This window comes from Pleurodeles waltl, chromosome 8 (assembly GCF_031143425.1).
Source record: "Pleurodeles waltl isolate 20211129_DDA chromosome 8, aPleWal1.hap1.20221129, whole genome shotgun sequence".
NCBI classification, from domain to species: Eukaryota; Metazoa; Chordata; class Amphibia; order Caudata; family Salamandridae; genus Pleurodeles; species Pleurodeles waltl.
In genome coordinates, this window is record NC_090447.1 from 853,371,581 (window position 1) to 853,394,600 (window position 23,020).

Consider the following 23,020-nt stretch of genomic DNA (forward strand, 5'->3'; position numbering starts at 1 on the left):
GGTCTGACTTCCCATTTGTTTCTGGTCATATTTATTGTTTTTTTTTTTTATATTAACTTTAAGATGGGAAAGCGTAAAGCACAAGGGAGTCCTGCGGCAGCAGTCACATCATCTAAAATCCCTAAGTCTCATAAAAACTTGAAGAGAGTTTCGAACTGTGCCACAATTGACACCTTAATTGAAGAGGTGGAATGTATGTTAAATGAGAAGGATAGTCAAGTTACAAAAGAGTCAACCAGTGCCCCCTTTTCATCCTTTTTTAAGCCAAGAGCATCCAAAAAGGCCAATCCAGCCAGCTGCACGGATCCCGCCCTAAACCCGGTAACTGTAGCGGGGTCGGATGAGGCAGTTGATTTAGGGGCTACAAGTCAAAATCCTACACAAGCGGTAGATATGGGTGTTGCTGATGGTAACATAATAGTGCATGACATATCCTGTTCTAATCGTTTTTCTGCATTAGGAGACCTCGATCAAAATATAGAAAAAGGTTGTTCGGATCCCAATTTGCGAATGCCTAGCAGACAGGCCAGGGGTCAAAATTTCTAGATAGAAGTGGTCAATCTAATTATGGACCTAACACAAGAGAGAAAGGATTTAAAATGGATGCTGACTGAGGCGCCCACCTTACTTCACCCAGAGGTTAAAAATAGGGTCGGGGAGTTTCCAGATGGAAAAAGTTTTAAACTCCCTCTACCAATTGCCAAAGATGGGAGCAAGGAATCCGGCGTGGGGTCCGATAATTTACTGACCAGAACAGGCCCACCTTTGGGATCTATAAAAACTCTCAGAGCATCCAGTTGCAGTATCTGTTTTTTGCAGTTTAGCTCCTGTATAGGAGAATCATGGAATAGTCCTGCTAGGCAACGTACAGGAAAAAATGACAACTATAAAAGTGACCATTAAATATACATGTGTAACATTCCGAAATTAGCAACCAACTCGTATGAAGATAGTCTGTCGCTAAGGAATAAGCCTATCCATTAGATCAGGCATGTCAGGAAATGTTGCTCCATTATCTATTCAGATATTACCCTTGCCAAGCGCCATATAGGCAAGATAGGCCATCCTGTTACGGTTGAGCTAGTATTAGCTACTCCTGACCTGGTCAATGGCCTGATATCCTTAGAGGCTCGGAACCCAATATACAATAGATCGAACATTACTCTTTAAACAAACCGTCCCGGTGGAGATACCTTAGTTAAGGAACCTTTTGCTACCCCCGAAAGAGGGGTGGTTATTACGGGCTCTGTTGACCCACCTTCTTCCATTTCAATGGCCCCTTCTGCGGACACTCCATGGAGTGACTGTGAGACCAGGGGTAAGTGGTTGAAATCTCCAAACAAAAGGCCAAGTTCAAATTTATCAGATATTGACTGACTCAAAGAAGCAGCAGCACCCCTGAAAACTATTTCATTGTACAAGGGTGGGAATTCATGCAGGAACTGGGATGGTGGTTCCCAGGAGTTATTTCGGAGGGGTGGCATTCTGGGCAAAAATCCCAGGATAAAAAATGGTTTACTAACTTTGCCTTTAGTGCTCTGGCATGAGGTTGCCAATGATATCCATTCTAGACCTAGGCCTCTCCATTCCTCCCTAATTTCTTGGAATATAGCGGGCTTACGAAACAAGGTTGGTGATCCGGACTGGGGCACTTTTATTGACTCCTGTTGTATTTGTCTCTTTCAGGAAACATGGGCTATTACAAATGTATAGAGGCAAGGGTATATTTCATTCTGCAAAGAGGCCATCCCTTCATCTGCAGGGAGGGCAGGAGGGGGTCTTATTACATGGGTAAAGATTTCCCAGGCAGGGGAAGTGAAGGAAATCTCAGTGAATTCACCTGATATTTTGGCGGTTTCAATTAAACCAAAATTGGTTCCCCTGCTTTTGTGTGTCAACCTCTTTAATAGACTACGTCCCTCTAGTAAAATCTCAAAAACTATATCCTTGCTAAATTCACTTGTGGCTGGCCTACTTCCTTCACATTTTGTCATCATAGCTAGTGACTTTAATGCTTTTTTAGAGCCCAATTCCCATTTTGCAGAACTAACCCAGGAAGAGGATGTAATATGGGGAATTCCATCTTTTCCCATGTTGAGAAAACAGCCTAAATCTAGCCCAAGGGTGTTGCAGGTTATTGAGTTAATGCTGCTATATGGCCTATGGCCAGGAAATGGGTGTTTTCCCTCAGATATTCCAGCACACTCCACTTTTTCTAGAGGGTCCTACAGTAGCTTGATTGACTATCTGCTTATTGATGTTAGGATCTGGCACGAAATTAAGGACCTTAAAGTGGGAGACCAGTGGTACAGTGATCATTTCCCCCTTTTGTTAGAGTGGGATAGGTGGTTTTCTGGTTTTGGGCCAAGTAAGCAAGAGCAGAGAGTTACGCCATTCCTGGAGGTGGCCAGTAATCAGCGTGTACTAAGATGGGAGGCTTTCACGAACAGAGGTGCTCTAGTAGCTCAGATGTCTGATTTGGTTTCCAGGTATGCAGCCGCCTTTGTACCTAACTCTTATTCTGCTGTCCAAATCATTGCCAAACATGTCGAGCTCTTTGCTTCCCTGAAGGCCCTTTTTATTAGGGACAGTAGGAGAATAGGGAGGCGCAGGGTGACTAAATTAAATCCATGGTTCAACAATGTCTGTAGGATGGCCAAGAGTGGCCTTTTGGAAGCAGTTATACAATGGGTCAGACCTCCTATAATGATGGCAAGGCGTGACCATGCTGGTGCAATCAAGTCTAGTAAGGCACAGTGGGCGGAGGACACATGGTAAGAACTGTTGGTAGCAGCCAAGGATCCAAACGCAGAGCGTTTTGGTCCTTGGTTTCCCAAGAAGGATGAAATTTGAGCTCTAGGCCTGATTGTCATATCTCTTCAAAAACTTGTATCTCTCATTTTACCAAACTCTACAGCCAGGTCCCTGTTCTTCCGGTGGGCATAGAGGATGTATTCACGGATAGGATTGATCGGGCAGGTGTTATTGCACGGTTCACTAGGAAAGAAACAGAGATAGCCATTACGGCCCAAAAATCAGGGAAGGCTCCCGGGCTAGATGGTATTCCATCTGACCTGACATTATGGGGCCCTTATATTAATCAAGTTTCAAATGCTATTTTAGAAAGTAACATCTTTCCCCACTCGTGGAAGGGTGCAATAATTGTCCCTATCTATAAAAAAGGGGATAAATCGGCTCCAGGAAACTATAGACCGATCAGCCTTTTAGATAATCTTCAGAAAATCTTTTCCTTTCAGGTTTTGGGTAGGCTTAGAGCCTGAATGGAAGAAAATGGGGCCTTAACCCACTTACAGGCGGGCTTTAGGCGAGGGACGGCCACGGTGGACCAGGTTTTACGCTTTCTCACAATCAAATGGAAGGTGGTGGACCTGTAAGGTGGTAGGCTGTTTGTCGCCTTTGTCTAGCTCAGATCTGCTTTTGATCTGGTCTCCCGTCCCAAGCTATGGGAGACCATGGCTAAAATTGATGTCCCGGGTCCATTGCAAAATTTGATTAGGGAATTGTATTCAGAGAGTTTTGCTAGAGTAAGGTGGGGGAAGGACGGAGAATTATCTGACGAATTTCCCTTACAGAAAGGTGTCAGACAGGGATGCGTTTTGGCTCCAACTCTTTTCTTACTTTTTATAAATGCCTGTATTCCATATTTGCTTGATAACCAAAATGATGCTCCGAAACTGGGTGGTATCAAGACACCATGTCTGTTGTTTGCCAATGATACCTTGCTCTTATCTCAAACTGCCTCTGGATTATCTAGGCTTTTGGACACATTTTCAGGGTTTTGCAAGGACTATGGCTTACAAATAAACTGCACCAATACCAAATGTATGGTATTTGGTGACCCAAAATTTAGATCAAAGAAGAATATAGTCCTTGATGGTGAGGTCCTTGAACATGTTAGTGATTTTGACTATCTGGGAATTAGGCTAGACAACTCCCATAAATGGACATCACACCTGACAAAGTGTATTATGTCCCTTAAACAAAAGACACTGGGCATTTTGAGATTTGCTGCTAGAACGCCCGCCTTTCCCATTACACCTGCAATGGATATTTACAAAGTGCAGGCTAGAGCGGGCGTTTTGTATGGTGCTGAGCTGTGGGGCCATTGTAAACTCCATGATATGGAAAGAGCAGAGAATTTTTTTATCAAGGCCCTGCTAAAAGCTCCTTCGAGTTCTCCTACTTTGCCTATCCGAACGGATTTAAATTTGTATTCTATTGCTGATATTGCTGCCGTGAGACCGCTGCAATATCGAATTTGGATATGGTCCACAGCAGTGTTAGATCCTTATAGGATATGGCTTGGAGCGCTTTTAAGAGACTCTTAGAGTGGGAAAATCCGATGGTGCCAGTATGTAAAAAGAAGTTTCCTTAGACTTGGGTTGGGCTCCTACTGGGCGGATCCCTTGCATCTTCCAAAAAATGGCTCACAGATTTTGAAGGATGCATATTGGAAGAGTGTACAAACATCAACCCTAGCAGCTGTTCCGTCGGGTAGCATGACGGATAGCTTTTTATTATTTAAGTGTCACTATGAGTTTGAGCATTTTTTGATATCATTATACATCCAGTGTTGTGTGCACTTTACCTAAGACTCAGACTAGGATCCTTACCAGTGTGTGATCTTACCTCCAGATGGAAGCAAACTGTTAGTCTGTCAGATCTTTGCCCGATGGGATCCAACACTAGGGAAACAATTAGCCATCTTTAATTTCACTGCCCCACATATAAAAAGCAGAGGGTCTGTTGGATAAGACCTCTTTGTAACACCATGGGCACTAGGGATTGCCACTCGGTTCTAAGGATTTGTAGTACTAATACCCATGGGCTGGTGGTGTGTGCTGTGCCAAAGTTTTTTTTAGAGCAAGTTTTCCATATTGGCACAATATTTATTTAAGGGCAGAGACTGTGTTTTTTAACTGATCTAATATTGTGTTTTTCAGATTTTGAATATATGTCTGTATTACACCAGACTTTCTTTTAATATGGGGTGTAAATTTTTAGGTCTTAGACATCTAAATCTACTTGCTTCAGTTTTATTTTGTTGTTTGCTTGACTTAGAACATAAGCTTGGTTAACCATTTTATGTCATAGGCCCATAAATTCTAAGGGAACCAAAGCCAAATGTATTTTTTGATATAGAAATTTGGTGTCTGATCCGCACGCCCTGGGTATTGGTAATGTGAAATGTTTTTTATCTTGAGGATTTTATCATTGTATTTTTTTATGTTGTTTGCGAATCATGGTGTTATGTGTGCATTTGTATTGCTTTTATGGTACTTGTTGCTGAAATAAAGCTCAAATGATGGAATATATTTAAATGTCTTCCCACTTTACTCCTCTACAAACCAAACAACATGCCAATAATGTAAAACTATGAAAATAAAAATATTAACAAAACAATAGCATAGCTAATAAAAATTGCGAACAGCTAATATTAACCTATTAATACTTTAATTCAGACAAAATCATACAATGATAAGCAATTTTAAATGCAACTATATATAAAAACAATATTAAGCGCTGTGATATTTTATGCTATGATAATCTTGTAGCTATGATAGTTTTTATATTTGTCTCTCAATATGTTTGGGAGGACATTAATGTTGTGGACCATCTGCAGCATTTTCCACTTAATGACCTTGAATGCTGCAGTTTGCAGAAATCTGTTGGAAGATGAGGTACATAGAGAGAGCTAGAGGATGAGGTGCAGAGGTAAAGTTGGTGGATCAGGTACAGAGAGAGCAGCAAAATGAGGCAGAGAGAGAGAGCTTCAAGTTGATGGGTAGGACAACGCTACAGGATGATGTGAAGGGGAAATAAACCGAAAGGAAGCTGCAAACTGATAAAGAGGGAGTGCGCAGACCGAGAGTGGTAGAGATATGTGTAAAGGGAATGTTACAGGATGAGGTGCAAGGGGAGATGTAGAATTAGGTTTAGAGAGGCAGCTACAGGACTAGGTGCATAATTAGCTTCACTGTGAGGTACAGTGTAAGATTTGTAGGATGAGGTGGGGTATGCAGGGTAAGCTGGAGATGGAGAATACTGAGGTACAGGGTGAAGTGCAGAAGGAGAGTTGAAGGATTAGAACTGGGAGATTAGAAAGCTGAAGCATGTGGCTGTGATGTGTTGTAGGATTAAGTGCAGGGGAGTGCTGCAGATAAGATACAAAGGGAGAGCAGCATTACAAGTCCTGGGGTTGCTATGCAAGGACTGGGTTAATGTTCTGTGTAACCTGGTGGAGAGTGCTGCTGTCAAATGCCTCAGATTGTGAGGCTTTTACAACATGATAGATAGCTTAGCTGCCTGAAGTGTGGACCTGAGACCTGTGTAACCTAAAGGATAGATCAGCTAAGGATCGTGCCTGAGAGTTGTGTAACCTAAATGATCACCCTGCTGTGCAAGGTCTTTAGCCAAAGAGGTAGCTTTACTGTCCAAGGCCTCAGCCTTTACTATGCGTGCCCAAAGCTGTCTTAGCCTGCAGTAATAAGATCTGTATAATTTAGGGAATATCCCTATTGCCGCCACCAAGCTTTTGAGAGCTGTGTAACCTGAGAGATAGCTTTGCGCTCTCAGACCCGAGTTTTTGTTTTATGTAACTTGAGAAATAGCTCTATTGTCTGAGATTGTTGGAGAAGTATATTCTCATTCCGAGGTCTGCCCCCTGAGACCTACATCTGTAAGAATAGTGTAGTCTGATGGATAGCTTTGCTGTCTGAGGCCTAAAATGATGCATCCGTTGTCACCTGAGGAACAGATCTGCTGTCTGAGATGCGAGACTTCATGATCAGTTTATCTGAGGAGGAGTCGTGCCTATTGAGGCCTGAAATTATGATTGTTGTTAAACAGCGGGAATGCCTGAGCCTACAAGGTCTGTGTAAACTGGAGAATGGTTCTGCTATTTAAGGCTTGTGGATCAGTGACATTTTTCATTTTCACGTCCTGTTATTTTTATAAGTGATGTTATGTTTGGAAGGGATATAATGCCATGAAGGACGTAAGTGGACCATAAAAGTAACAAGCATTTGCAATGCAGTGGGTGTTGCGTTTGCTGGAGTTAGAACTATTAGTGTTGTAAACTCCTAACCGGACTTTTCTTGCCACATAAACTGAAAATGAAAAGTAATACAATTTCACATAAGGTGCGCTGATTTAAAGCGCCACGCCATGAGCTTGAAGGTGACTAATCAGAACAAAAAGACCGGTCCGGTTTCGCCTCTGCATAGTAATAAAAAAAAAAAAAAACACAATCGCTCTGTGTAAAACCTTGAATTTGTGAAGGAGTGCTAGGATAAACAATAGAATTAAACTGGTAGTCATGCAAAGTGCTTGATTACTGCCCAGCGAGATCGTGCCACCTACGAATTAAAAAGGAAAAGTAGTCCAGAAACCATACGGAAAACATGGAGCTGCGTATTTTTTCAGTAGTTGGCTGCTGTTCTTGAGGAGGTTTAAACACCAGAAAAGGCATGACATACGCATGCCTTTCACTAATGAAATCAAGCGAATTTTAAAAGGCAAGCCCACAAGCCAATGAAAGTGATGGGCGTGACATGGGCGTGGTTAGAAGCCCACAGAGAGATTAGAACAGGGTCCAGAGCGCCTGCGCGCTCACCCTAAAAAGGGATGCTATGCATTTCTTGAAAAATGATATGGGGTCTTGTCAAATTGCATACCCCTATTATTGAACTTCATGTAAAACCTGTGGCTGTCAGCCCATTTCCTTGGACATTTGTTCTGTAAAATCTATCATTTGTTGCCATTGTTTTCCACATTGCCGTGGAAAAAACTCGGGGGTTGGTTTCCTCCCTCATTTTGCTTTACTTTGGAATTTGGGCTGGTTGTGTACTCAATGCGTGTTTCATTAGAATTTCCCATTTCCTCTTCTGTAATCACTCTTTGTGAGCTCACTTTCTATCCGGTGCAATTTACTCCTATAGGTGACCTCCTGAAAAATAATTTCTAAATGTGCCCCTGAAAGGGAAGCTTCTCTTAATCTACATGAAGTTTTTTCCATTGTTTCACATGTAACGTTTGTGTTGAAAAACTAGCCTACCGACATCTTAGGAAACCTTAAATGAGCACTTTCCTTGCATGCTTGTGTTGTGGCAGCACCCTTACTGTACATATCCCTGAGTGGTGGTAAGTTACAATAACTCCTATGTCTTTTTTCCACAGATTTTCTATGTTCTCCAGGACTGGTGGCTGTCATACTGGTGAGCTCTCTATGTTCCTACAAATAAAACCGTCTATGATGAGCAGCCAGCGTTTTTCACTTACATTTTGTTCGCTCTTTGAGCCCCAGTCGGGTGCCGGTCAGCAGGAAAACTGAAATTCAGGACGTGTTGTGTTGTGTATTATTTGTATCCATATCGTTTCTCATGAATTCCTAAGTCACTTCACTCGTTTCCCAGCAGGCCTGCTCAGCGCTATATTTGCACTGGAAGCCTGTCATATTCACTAACAGACAGGATGCTTCATTGTAGCTCATCACACCACAAGCCTTATATTCTAATGACAACCCTTTCATGCATATTGCAGAGCTTACTGATGATCTCACCATAAACTGTGTTTATCCCGAGAGCTGTGCTGCCATATCATCCCCTACACCCATAGAATAGATTACCAAAGTGTTTCATATGTTTTGCACTTTTAGGCCCCTCCCATGTCTCATATTATGGTGTGACTTTAGTAAAGTGGCCCACTAAAACATACAATCCAAGGAAAAGCTTCCAATACTTCAATCTTGATGTATTAAAAAGAGGCCACATTAAACTTTATTCACTTACAACTATAAGCAATTCAGTCATACATTTAGCCAATACTAATCTCTCATATGTGCACACTGCATCAAATACAGCCATTCCCTTCTTTAAATTAGGATGTGGTACACATAATCATTTTGACACAAGCCATACTAGTCCCTTTACTATACACTTTTATGATACATTTACTGGTCCATCCATGAAGAGTTCCTTTAGACATGGAGCTTTCACTTTGCATGACTTGCGTTGCATTCATCCCATCAGGTTATTATTTAACTGGTCCCCTCACAAGGATCACTAACCTGCTATGCAGACTGACCCCTCAAAAACACACTCCCAAGATCCAAACTCCTCTCTGTGAGAAAAGCCGAATGGAACAGCATTGTTAATAGTATCTTATTTATGGGACCTCAAGACCTGGCTCTTCGACTGAACCTGCCAACTAGTGCTTTGACTGAGCTGCAGTCCCCCCCCACCGTCCCCTCCCCACACACACACACGCACACCTTGAGACACAAAAATAGATTTAGCTGCGCTTTACAAGAACCTTGATTAATTGATTATGTGAGATGTTGTTTAATTAGGAAGATGTCTATGTCACTTTTAGGTCAATGTGTAATACAATACAGTGTATACAAAAAATTTGATTGAATATGTATTTTCATCTAGACATTTTCATGAGTAGTGAGGCCGGTTAAATAAAAAAAGAGAAAGGTATAATCACATTCTTGTGTAGTGCGCCATTTTGTACTCGTGAGAATATTGTGTGGTCAGATGATTCATCGGTCCAACATTTTTTCAACAATCTACAAACCTTATGTAGCATATGATTTTACTTTACCCTAAGGGTCTTGTGTGATGATTCGATTTAGCTATCTACATCTACTCCTGAAGGATGATGATCTTTGTATTCAAAAGTAAGATCATATTACAGGGGTTCCTGCAACCTAGTATAAACATGTATTTATTGGAGGTGTAAGAAACGACTTCGTTGATTGTGAAAGTAATACTATGTTCGATGGCATCTGTCGCTGTAGATACGCATGTTTTGCAATAGCTCGCCATCTGGTGTTGGGCCGGAGTGTTACAAGTTGTTTTTCTTCGAAGAAGTCTTTCGAGTCACTGGACCGAGTGACTCCTCCTTTTGTCTCCATTGCGCATGGGCGTCGACTCCATCTTCGATTGTTTTTTTTCCGCCATCGGGTTCGGACGTGTTCCTGTCGCTCCGAGTTTCGGAATGGAAAATTAGCTAATTTCGGAAGATTTTCGTCGGTATTGTTGCGTTCGGGATCGGCGTACTTAGATTCAACACCGCATCGAAGATCGAAGAGCTCCGGTGCCCTTCGGGGTAGTTTTTCGATCCCCCGTCGGGGCCTGGTCGGCCCGACCGCGTGCTGAAGAAAGCCGATGGAACGGACCCCGTTCCGTTTCTGCCCCAAATGCCACAATAAATACCCCTATAAAGACCAACACTTGGTCTGTAACCTGTGCCTGTCACCTGAGCACAGTGAAGACACCTGTGAGGCCTGTCGTGCGTTCCGGTCCCGAAAGACACTCCGAGACCGTCGAGCCAGAAGACTTCAGATGGCGTCCGCGCCGACAGCCCACCGAGAGTTCGAGGAGCAGGAAGAGGAAGGTACCTTCTCGATCCAAGAATCGGACTCCGAAGGATTCGACGATACACAAACCGTGAGTAAGACGTCGAAAACCACACAGAGGAAGATTTACAAGGCCCAGGGGACGCCACTGCCATCAGGCCATGGCTCCACCCATAAATTCGGTGACCGACCGTCGGCACCGAAAAAGGCCCAAACAGTGCCGAGATCGTCCGACTCCGGTCGAGACACCGGCACGCAGCCTTCTCGGGACCGAGAAAGTGCTGGAGACAAGCCTCGACACCGAGATGCCGGTGTGGACACGGCTCGACGCCGAGACAGCGGCACCGAAGAAGATCGACGCCGAGAGGTTTCGGCCCCGAAAAAGAAAAAAGTCACCTCGGAGCCGAAAAAACACGCAGACAGGGTTTCGGTGCCGAAACAAACTGCAAGCGACCCAGCTTCAGGCTCTTATACAGAAGAGCACTCGCTAACCTCCCAAATGCAAAAGCATAGGTTTGAGGAAGAGCTACAATCAACTGATGTGGACCATACGCAAAAGCGTATCTTCATACAGCAGGGGACAGGAAAAATAAGCACCCTTCCCCCCATTAGAAGAAAGAGAAGGTTGGAGTTCCAAACTGAACAGACACCACAACCAAAAGTGGTGAAAAGAGTTACCCCACCACCCTCTCCTCCGCCCGTGATTAACGTCTCACCAGCACGAACTCCATCACACTCCCCAGCTCACACCACCATAAGCCAGGGTGACCAAGATCAAGACGCATGGGACCTATACGACGCCCCAGTGTCAGATAACAGTCCGGAGGCATACCCTACAAAGCCATCTCCACCAGAAGAAAGCACCGCGTATTCTCAAGTGGTGGCTAGAGCAGCACAATTTCACAACGTAAGCCTCCACTCAGAACAGGTCGAGGATGATTTTTTATTCAACACACTCTCCTCCACCCACAGCTCTTACCAAAGCCTGCCTATGCTCCCTGGTATGCTCCGGCACGCGAAAGAAATCTTTAAGGAGCCGGTCAAAAGTAGGGCAATCACACCAAGGGTGGAAAAAAAGTATAAGGCGCCTCCTACAGACCCGGTTTTCATCACTACACAGCTGCCACCAGACTCTGTCGTTGTAGGAGCAGCTAGGAAAAGGGCCAACTCTCACACATCTGGAGATGCACCACCCCCAGATAAAGAAAGCCGCAAGTTCGATGCAGCTGGTAAAAGAGTCGCAGCACAAGCTGCAAACCAGTGGCGCATCGCGAACTCCCAGGCACTACTTGCGCGCTATGACAGAGCCCACTGGGACGAGATGCAACATCTCATTGAACATCTGCCCAAGGACTTACAAAATAGGGCAAAACAAGTGGTTGAGGAGGGACAGACCATTTCCAACAACCAGATCCGCTCCTCCATGGACGCTGCAGATACAGCTGCACGGACAATTAATACATCTGTAACTATCAGAAGGCATGCATGGCTCCGAACGTCTTGATTTAAACCAGAGATTCAACAAGCAGTTCTCAATATGCCTTTTAATGAAAAAGAACTGTTCGGTCCAGAAGTGGACACAGCGATTGAGAAACTCAAAAAAGATACGGACACTGCCAAAGCCATGGGCGCACTCTACTCCCCGCAGAGCAGAGGGAATTACAGCACATTCCGTAAAACACCCTTTCGAGGGGGGTTTCGGGGTCAGAGCACACAAGCCAGCACCTCACAAGCAACACCGTCCAGTTACCAGGGACAGTATAGAGGAGGTTTTCGGGGACAATATAGAGGAGGGCAATTCCCTAGAAATAGAGGAAGATTTCAGAGCCCCAAAACCCCTACTACTAAACAGTGACTCACATGTCACTCACCCCCTCCACACAACACCAGTGGGGGGAAGAATAAGTCATTATTACAAAGCATGGGAGGAAATCACTACAGACACTTGGGTTCTAGCAATTATCCAACATGGTTATTGCATAGAATTTCTACAATTCCCTCCAAACATACCACCAAAAGCACAAAATTTGACAACACACCATTCCAATCTCCTGGAGATAGAAGTGCAGGCACTATTGCAAAAGAATGCAATCGAATTAGTGCCAAACACACAAATAAACACAGGAGTTTACTCACTGTACTTTCTGATACCAAAGAAGGACAAAACGCTGAGACCAATCCTAGACCTCAGAGTAGTGAACACTTTCATCAAATCAGACCACTTTCACATGGTCACACTGCAAGAAGTATTGCCATTGCTAAAACTACACGACTACATGGCAACTTTAGACCTCAAGGATGCTTATTTCCATATACCAATACACCCATCGCACAGGAAATACCTAAGGTTTGTATTCAAGGGAATACATTACCAATTCAAGGTACTGCCTTTCGGATTAACAACCGCACCAAGAGTCTTTACCAAATGTCTAGCGGTAGTCGCTGCACACATAAGAAGGCAGCAAATACATGTGTTCCCATATCTAGACGACTGGCTAATCAAGGCCCATTCGTTAATACAGTGCTCAAATCACACAAATCATATCATACAAACCCTCTTCAAACTAGGGTTCACCGTCAATTTCACAAAATCCAAAATTCTGCCGCGCAAGGTACAACAATACCTGGGAGCCATAATAGACACATCAAAAGGAGTAGCCACTCCAAGTCCACAAAGAATTCGAAATTTCAACACCATCATACAACGCATGTATCCAACACAAAGGATACACGCAAAGATGGTACTACAACTCCTAGGCATGATGTCTTCATGCATAACCATTGTCCCAAACGCAAGACTGCACATGAGGCCCTTACAACAGTGCCTAGCATCACAATGGTCACAAGCACAGGGTCACCTTCTAGATCTGGTGTTAATAGACCGCCAAACTTACCTCTCGCTTCTGTGGTGGAACAACATAAATTTAAACAAAGGGCGGCCTTTCCAAGACCCAGTGCCACAATACGTAATAACAACAGATGCTTCCATGACAGGGTGGGGAGCACACCTCGATCAACACAGCATACAAGGACAATGGAACGTACATCAAACAAAACTGCATATAAATCACCTAGAACTTCTAGCAGTTTTTCAAGCACTAAAAGCTTTCCAACCAATAATAGTTCACAAATACATTCTCGTCAAAACAGACAACATGACAACAATGTCTTATCTAAACAAGCAAGGGGGGACGCACTCCACGCAGTTAAGCCTGCTAGCACAAAAGATTTGGCGTTGGGCAATTCACAACCAAATTCGCCTAATAGCACAATTTATACCAGGGATCCAAAATCAACTCGCAGACAATCTCTCTCGAGATCACCAACAGGTCCACGAATGGGAAATTCACCCCCAAATTCTGAACACTTATTTCAAACTCTGGGGAACACCTCAGATAGACTTGTTTGCGACAAGGGAGAACGCAAAATGCCAAAACTTCGCATCCAGATACCCACACAAACAGTCCCAAGGCAATGCCCTATGGATGAACTGGTCAGGGATATTTGCTTACGCTTTTCCTCCTCTCCCTCTCCTTCCTTACCTGGTAAACAAACTCAGTCAAAACAAACTCAAACTCATATTGATAGCACCAACTTGGGCAAGGCAACCCTGGTACACAACGCTGCTAGACCTATCAGTAGTACCCTGCATCAAATTGCCCAACAGGCCAGATCTGTTGACACAGCACAACCAAAAGATCAGACACCCAGATCCAGCATCGCTGAATCTAGCAATCTGGCTCCTGAAATCCTAGAATTCGGGCACTTACAACTTACCCAAGAATGTATGGAAGTCATAAAACAAGCTAGAAGGCCATCCACCAGGCACTGCTATGCAAGTAAATGGAAGAGGTTTGTTTGCTACTGCCATATTAATCAAATACAACCATTACACACAACTCCAGAACATGTAGTGGGTTACTTGCTTCACTTACAAAAATCTAACCTGGCTTTCTCTTCCATTAAAATACACCTTGCAGCAATATCTGCATACCTGCAGACTACCTATTCAACTTCCCTATATAAGATACCAGTCATTAAAGCATTCATGGAGGGCCTTAGGAGAATTATACCACCAAGAACACCACCTGTTCCTTCATGGAACCTAAATGTTGTCCTAACTAGACTTATGGGTCCACCTTTTGAACCCATGCACTCCTGCGACATACAGTTCCTAACCTGGAAGGTGGCATTTCTCATCGCCATTACTTCCCTAAGAAGAGTAAGCGAGATTCAGGCGTTTACAATACAGGAACCTTTTATACAACTACACAAGAATAAGGTCGTCCTAAGGACCAATCCTAAATTTTTGCCAAAGGTTATTTCACCGTTCCATCTAAATCAAACAGTGGAACTTCCAGTGTTCTTTCCACAGCCAGATACCGTAGCTGAAAGGGCACTACATACATTAGATGTCAAAAGAGCATTGATGTATTACATTGACAGAACAAAAAACATCAGAAAGACTAAACAACTATTTATTGCATTTCAAAAACCTCATGCAGGAAACCCAATATCAAAACAAGGTATAGCCAGATGGATAGTTAAATGCATCCAAATCTGCTACCTTAAAGCTAAACGACAGCTGCCCATTACACCAAGGGCACACTCAACCAGAAAGAAAGGTGCTACCATGGCCTTTCTAGGAAACATCCCAATGCAAGAAATATGTAAGGCAGCCACATGGTCTACGCCTCACACATTCACCAAGCACTACTGTGTAGACGTGTTATCCGCACAACAAACCAGAGTAGGTCAAGCCGTATTAAGAACATTATTTCAGACTACTTCCACTCCTACAGGCTGATCCACCGCTTTTGGGGAGATAACTGCTTACTAGTCTATGCAAAACATGCGTATCTACAGCGACAGATGCCATCGAACTGAAAATGTCACTTACCCAGTGTACATCTGTTCGTGGCATCAGTCGCAGTAGATTCGCATGTGCCCACCCGCCTCCCCGGGAGCCTGTAGCAGTTTGGAAGTTACCTTCAATTATTTATATATGTATCATCTCAACCTTAAATAGGTGCATACTTAGTCACTCCATTGCATGGGCACTATTACTACAATTCAACTCCTACCTCACCCTCTGCGGGGAAAAACAATCGAAGATGGAGTCGACGCCCATGCGCAATGGAGACAAAAGGAGGAGTCACTCGGTCCCGTGACTCGAAAGACTTCTTCGAAGAAAAACAACTTGTAACACTCCGGCCCAACACCAGATGGCGAGCTATTGCAAAACATGCGAATCTACTGCGACTGATGCCACGAACAGATGTACACTGGGTAAGTGACATTTTCAATTTCATGATACTTGAATGGGTTAAGAGATATTCTAGTCCAGTCACTTCTCTCTGCTTTTGTTAACTTGTTTCTGTTCCTTAGAATATTTGGTGCGGTCTAAGCTGCTTGTTTAAGGAGGAATTATTTGATTCTTTTTTTTTTTGTTGACATTAAGTAAGGATATTTTCTGAGCGAAGTGGACTCTTATTCCTTATTATTGCCACTGCGCCAAAAGAGGATTTACAGTATTGTTTATTTAGAGAACTTCGAGCTCACTGGTGTGAAGTTACCTTTGCATTTTGCGTTTCTTTTGATACTTTCATTTTATGCTGAGCATCTGAGGGTATTGTTAGGCACTGTTTTGAATACAATAAATGCTTGTTTTTCTTTGTATACAACAGCTAGCTAGACATTGTTAGCCAATTTTTTGCTTTGAGAACCGAGTGATTTATTCTTTCCTCTTGATGTTGGAAACATGTCGAGTTATTTAATTTAGGGCTGCCTTTGAGGGCAAGGGGCTCGATTCTAGTAAATCTGTAAGCAAGGTTATAACCACAGTCTGATCTAGTAAGAATTATGGTATGAATAGCTTCTGCAGTTCTTGTTGAATTATTAGATATTTTAGACTTAGAGTGGTAAGAAGAAAACATTGGACGTTTTTGGCAAGTATTTGTCTTCCATGCTGGTTTTGCTTCATTTACAACCATGGTTGGGTTCCCAAGTGGAGTTGACTTCAAGATACAATTGTAAGCATGTTTGCTACTTGAGCAAGTGTGGTTCTTGGCTGGGTTTAAGACCCCTGACTTAATTATTATTTTCTTGATCTTTTGCTATTGTTCCAATTTAGAGTCGCCTAAAACCAGCATTACAGCTACAAGCACCTTTCTTATAAGTAAAGGCTTCTCTAAGTGACACCGAAAGCAGCACTATAACCTATTTTTTTGTAATTTGGAAATTATTTCGAAAGGCTACATTGTCTATTTTAATTACAGTGTCTGTGTGCTTTGTACTTTAGGGCAAATGAGCAGGAAAAACTGAATGTTACCACCAGCAACAACAGCACTGGCGAGGCACCGCCACAGCTTGATCTCAGCATGTACTTGGGAGTTTATGCAGGTAACACGCTAATCAGCCTAGGCCATATGCTTGGTTTCAAGGGGGCGAACTATAATCGCGGGGTGGGATGCTGTTTACGCGCTCAGCGCATCAAGTCAACCATGAGCCCCGCCTTGGCTTTCAGTTTAATAGAATATTTTTTTGAGAGAGCGATGGAGGAAGGAGGATGAGAAGGCAGCAGCTTTGAGTGTGAACTGCTTGCTCATCCTGTGATTGAACAGATTTGTGCACATTCAGATCAAGCTAAATTGTGCATGCAGATGCAGTGTTTTAGGAAGGCGAACCATCCGCAGAACATTCTGGAAGCCACCTCGGCAGACCTGTGTCTTTTGTTTCCACTGATGGGTTGTTTAAAGCTAAATTTGAACTTATTAAACATATTTGCAAGAGGGATTAGGAATGGATCCATACTCTGTAACTGACAACAAGAGACAGTTCCAATTTCGTTTTGAATAAAATGTAGGAACCCCATTAAACGTTAAATTAATCTGTCTGGCGGCAGTGAGGCAAGCCGTTTAAAAATAGCAGAATTACCACACAGGTGCATTTTTGCCAATTTATGGCTGCTGTAAAGTATGTTTATCTTTAGTCAGGAAGGAGACAGGTTTATGGGAAGAATGAAAGGTGTGTGCAGAAAGTTTGTTTTCCTGCTTATTCAAACTGATCACTGACAGTAGACACATGAATACCAGGATTCATATGTAAAGATGTTATTTTGCAGTGGTGTACGTAGCATATGTAATGCGTTTAGCTTTGTACTTCTTGAAATGTATTGCCATTAAAATGATCATGACCCCCTCCCTCTCTTCTTCCATTCATTCCTCGTCTACTCATATAGAACTCACATTTCTGACTCCAGATAGACCGATAAACCTCCTTGACTCATACATTTTCCACATTGCAATATACTTAATTGATTGGCTCACATTGTAGTTCCTCTGAATCATCATGCCCTTACACAACACTGTAAAGAACTTGATCGTCTGATGAGATTATGCATGAATTAAAATAAGATGAGTGCCACACTGCATCCACAAGCCAACACATTTCCTTTACTTTGCCAGAGAACAGTCTTTGAGATATAAGGCTAGGTCAAACTCTGACACATTATGATTGAGTTTCATGCTTTATTATATGATGGCATGGTATGATCTGTGAGCATGAGTTGATGACAAAGTTTCTGGTTTCACTTGTTATTTGCTTGCAGTGCATCACTCAAAGTGGGCCCTCTTTTCTGTGCTTACAGCATTGCTATTCTGTAATGTGCAAATTCAAAATCAGTTTTGTGTATGCATATGTTTGCATGTGTCAAAAAATTAAATCCAGACCCATTGGATTTGCCAGTGCTTGTATACTTAGAATAAGCCTAGCTAAGGAGTAATGGGTTACTGTACATTGAGGGGTAGTGGCGACATTATATGAGTGTGAACAGACATCAGGTATGAGAGGTGGAACTAGATCTCTTCTCTGCTAAGCTTGGGTGGTTGGTTAGAATTGCAAAGCCCTATGTGTGTAGTACACGAGGTACTCCAAAAGAGATGGGTCTTTAGCTCTTTCCTGAGCTGCACTGGTGAGCGGACAGTCTTATTGCACAGAGAAATGTTGTTCCATGCTTAGTCGGAGATATCTGAACTGCAGATTGCCTCGTTATTTTCATTTGTTCACTTTCAGATGGTTCCTTGCATTGCGTGTTATCAGGCAGATCACAGTTAGGTGACTGAGGTTTAGAGTCACTTTTTTCTTTGGATTATGTTTTGTGTATCCTGATATCTTTACATGGCTGGGTGTGGTGATGTCCTCCATTGTGCTACATGTGGAAAAGCTGATACCTTACTTCTCATACTGAACGGGTTAATAACTGGTAACTAACTAGCTTATACAGAATTCACTTAAATGTAATGTTGACAAAACTAAGGTAATGTGCTGCTCTACTGCAGAATGCCTATGCCACCTCCAGCTAATTTCTGGCCCTGACTTGAGGAAACTCCTCCTGAAGCTGCATTAGCAGTCAGAAATTTAAGTTTCCAATTCGGTGTGGACTTTACCTTGGCTGGGCAGGCTAATAAATTGTCTTCTACCTACTTTGCACTATTAAGATCTCTATGTAAAATGATTCCACTCTTGTCACAACATTTACGTCCTCTAATTGATCAGGCCACAGCCCAGAGCAGACTGGACTATCGTAATTCCCTATACCTGGTGCTCCCAACTACATTCTGAAACGTCTGTCCAGAATTCAGATGGCAACTGTTTCTCTCTTTCTCTCCCTCCCTCCCTCATAGATCCTCTGCGTCCACTGCACTGGACATTCTACATTGGCTCCCGGTTCCTAGGAGGATTCTTTTTAAATTTAATTTTTTAGTATACAGAGCATTCCATTGAATTGAAGCAATTTACATTCAGGACAATTTCTCTCACTGCAACCTCCTCCAGAATCCTACGATCTGCTGATGCAAAGTTGCTCAACATACCAAACTTTAAACTCACAGAAATGGGAGGCAGAGCCTTTCCAGGCCAGGCCGCTCGGCCGTGGAACAGTTTGCCAATACCCTTTGCTGTATCCCCAATTTATGACACCTTTATAACACTCTAAAACTTGACTTTACTTTCTATAGGTTTTCCAGGACCTTGTTTTCTTATAACTTTAAATCTTTAGCGCCAGGACACACTTCGGGTAACAGTTGCGCTTAATAAAAATAATAATAATGTCTGCTGGCAGTTAGCTTAATACTTCTGTGATGTTGCTATTGTAAATAACCAAGCCCGATCTATGTATCCAATTGAGTATGGAACCCGTTTTGTGATGTGAATATTGAGGGTGGTTGGACAGTTGTAAAAAGTGATGATTGTTATGTATTGTTAGATTTGTAAAAGGCTGCAGATAAGATCTGGGCACTCTTCTTCTAAATACAAGTGTCCAATGAATGACAATTATTCTGATGCAGGCGAATGATGTAATTTTAAAATGTCAATTAGATGTATAAAAAGATTTTGTTTGTATTGGTATTTAATGTACTGATGCTGTGCTCTGAAGAGCACTCTCCCATGTTTGTTTCCAATGCCCTGTCTTTGTGTGGTGTGTTGAAACTGGCCAGAGTGGGGAGACATGGCTATTACTCCTTCTGACGAATCATGTTACGTAGTCACTCGTGTAGTCGTGTACAAAGTTGTGTACGGAAGGGGTATAGTCACACAGGGACCAGACATTGCTCAAGGCACATCTACCAAAGAGTGGATCAAGCAGTGTGCTTTATTGGATGGCTTATGTGTATTTTGGATGATTTATATTGTGTGTGTGGAGAGTTGTTGTGATGCAGTTGATCCTGTAGAAGATAAAGATTCCCAAAGTTATGCCCACATTGTTCCTTAACTTCTTCATCCTTTGGTATCCCCCTTAACTTCTTCATCCTTTGGTATCCCCAAACACTGCAGCTCCAGAATTAAACATGATCAGTTGTTTGACCAAACAGCTATTCAGTGTTCTTCATATTTTAGTTTCAGTGACTCAGTGGAAAAGATCAAAACAAGTGTCATGATCTAGAGGCAGTTTCATATTAAACATGATTTTTTTCAACCGAAGACTTATATCTGTCAAAGATGTTTGTTACTCTAATGAATTGGGCAAGAACGTCGAGGTGTCCCCCAGGGTCGCATTGTTGAGTCTGGTGAGTGTGCTGGGGGGCCGAGAGAGGATTACCAGCTTGTGAGGCTAGGTACATTACTAGCGAACAGGGACATGACCAGGTGTTGGAAATCTTCCGTTGCCTCAGCTCTGAAGAAGTGGAGGGCTGGCATGAACTGGTCAGCAAAACTGGAGGAACCAATTTACCAGGCTTGTAGATCAGTGTGGTAACAACTTAAGGGTGCCCCCTGAAAGTACCTGTAGTGGGCCCCCTCCTCCACGGACCCAGTCAGGGGCCTGATTCCCGTGTACAGTGTACTGTGCTGAGGGTCTCCCCCGGAACTCACGGGCCCTTCTCACCACAGTTGCTGGGGGGCCTTTCTTACACCACTGCTGCAGATGTCCCAACACTCAAAGATATGGGGGTGATGGTAGTTGTATTACTGACTATACTCCGGGCCCACGTGTTCCTTGTAGGGGTGGGAAAGGTTGAAGGCGGGTGGTGTCCAGAAATGTACACAAGATCCTCTCTGTGGGTCAGCATTGTGCATGTTATTGTATGCCTTAATAAAAGTAATAAAGTGTTTTTATGTAAAGAAAAATGTGTCAAAGATGTTCAGAATACAGGGACATGTTTCCCCTGTTGCGTGACAGTAACGTGCATGCTTCACAATGTAAGATGAAGTAAATCGCAATATAGTTATGATACAGATATGGTTCTGGAAAATGTAATTTTCAGTTTATGAAATTGATTTAAATACATATATGTATTTTGACATGTATTGTTTGGAAGAGAATCATTGAATGGTGCAATTAAAACTCCTTTCATTTTTTGGTTAGGTTTAACATTTGCTACTATCCTGTCTGGTGTACTGAGAAGTTTATTGGTCTTCCAAGTTCTTGTTATTGCTGCACAGTCCTTACATAATGAGATGTTTCATTCCATTCTACGCGCCCCTGTTCTGTTTTTTGACAGAAACCCAATTGGTAAGCCTTTTAAGTAGCATATTCATGAGATTTTGTATTTGAGAAAATTTTACATATACTCAGCCATTATTCATGCAAGCCTAGTTTACGATTTATGCAGATTGCCACTTGCCTCGGACATCCGGTATCCCTATGGGGCCTTATGAGACTGCTTGAAATGTGGTTTTAAAGCATCGGAAGCATACACTATTTTCAAACTGTTTTGGGAATTCAGAAGGCTGTAATTTTAGTTGGAAATGAGAGTGATTTAGTCCCACTTGGAGAAAACAATTGTATACCCACTTTCATCATATGTTTCAGGTCGCTGTAGTTTGTGTTTTGAATCAACCACCGTGGTAGAAACATTACTGATTAGATGTCTCACGATAACTGTTAATCCCTTTTAAAGAGATCATTGGCGCACAGCATTCATTTCATGTTTCTCATTCAGAGTTTTGCTGCTGGGAGTGGAAACAGGTGCTTTGCAAGAATTTAGATTTTCGAGCAGACATACACATGGCTCTGCAAAACTGAAAATCGTGTCTTGTTTGCAAAAACGTCTTTTTGAAGTCGCCTCATGCTCAATAAGAATTGGATATTTACTAAGTTTTAGTGCCGTGTCTGCATCACAAGAGTGACGCAATAAGATGCTAAGGGGCATATTTATACTCTGTTTGCGCCGGAATTGCGTCGTTTTTGGATTGAGGGACCCATCCCAGGGAACATAAGGTAAGTTCAGGTAAGTATTTTTTTTTTTTTGTGGCATAGGGGGGCCTGATTTGTGCCCCCCTACATGCCACTATGCCCAATGACCATGCCCAGGGGACAGAAGTCATTGGGCCATTGGCCATTGGGCAAGGGGGCATGACTCCTGTCTTTGCTAAGACACGAGTCATTTCAATGGGGGTTGGGAGTCGAAGAAAATGGCGCAAATCGGGTTGAGGCGATAATTTTGCCTCAGCCTGACTTGCCCCATTTTTTGGCGCCCAAGCTCCATATTCCCCTACGCCGGCGCTGCCTGGTGTACGTCATTTTTTTGTTACGCACACCAGGCAGCGCCGCCGGCTAACGCCGGCCAACGTCACTAATTTACTTTCCAGCGCTAACTTTGTTCCAATACAAAACCTATGCTAGACTTACAGAGAAACCTTGCACTATGGTGCAAAGGTGTGTCCGTGGGGCACGGCCACACATTTCTGCACCAACGTTATGGAGAGGGAAAGAGAGTGCCATATTTCTGTAAATATTGCAGTCTCCTGCTCTCTCCTCATGCGGCCAGCATTTGCAGCTGATGCACTGCGCTGCATGACAAACTGCTAAATCTGGCCCTTAGTTTGGCTTCAACAGCACACAAATAAACGAGAAATAAATAGCAGTGTGAAGTGCGTAAAATCATTCGTAATAAATCTCATGATTTGGCATGACATTGAAATATGTTCATCTGCTGAGATCCCATTTGCATGGTAGCATAATTTTATTGAAAATGAGTCATAAGAGTTCATTAGTTCAAAAAGTATAGTAGAAAGTTAATTTCAGAAGCACTAGGGCCCATATTTATACTTTTTGACGCTAAACTGCGCTAACGCAGTTTAGCGTCAAAAAAATTTGCGCCGTCTAACGCCATTCTGAAGCGCCATGCGGGCGCC

At 42.9% G+C, this 23,020-nt stretch overlaps 1 protein-coding gene across 1 annotated transcript in view; it reads left to right on the plus strand.

Moving 5' to 3' along the window:
- ABCC4 (ATP binding cassette subfamily C member 4 (PEL blood group)) overlaps positions 1–23,020 on the plus strand; it is a 1,378,868-nt gene that overhangs the window by 673,165 nt on the left and 682,683 nt on the right. Inside the window, exons 17-19 of the mRNA XM_069205134.1 lie at positions 8,200–8,237; positions 16,686–16,786; positions 21,249–21,395. Coding sequence (XP_069061235.1) covers positions 8,200–8,237; positions 16,686–16,786; positions 21,249–21,395 — 286 coding nt within the window. The remainder of the gene's footprint in view (positions 1–8,199; positions 8,238–16,685; positions 16,787–21,248; positions 21,396–23,020) is intronic.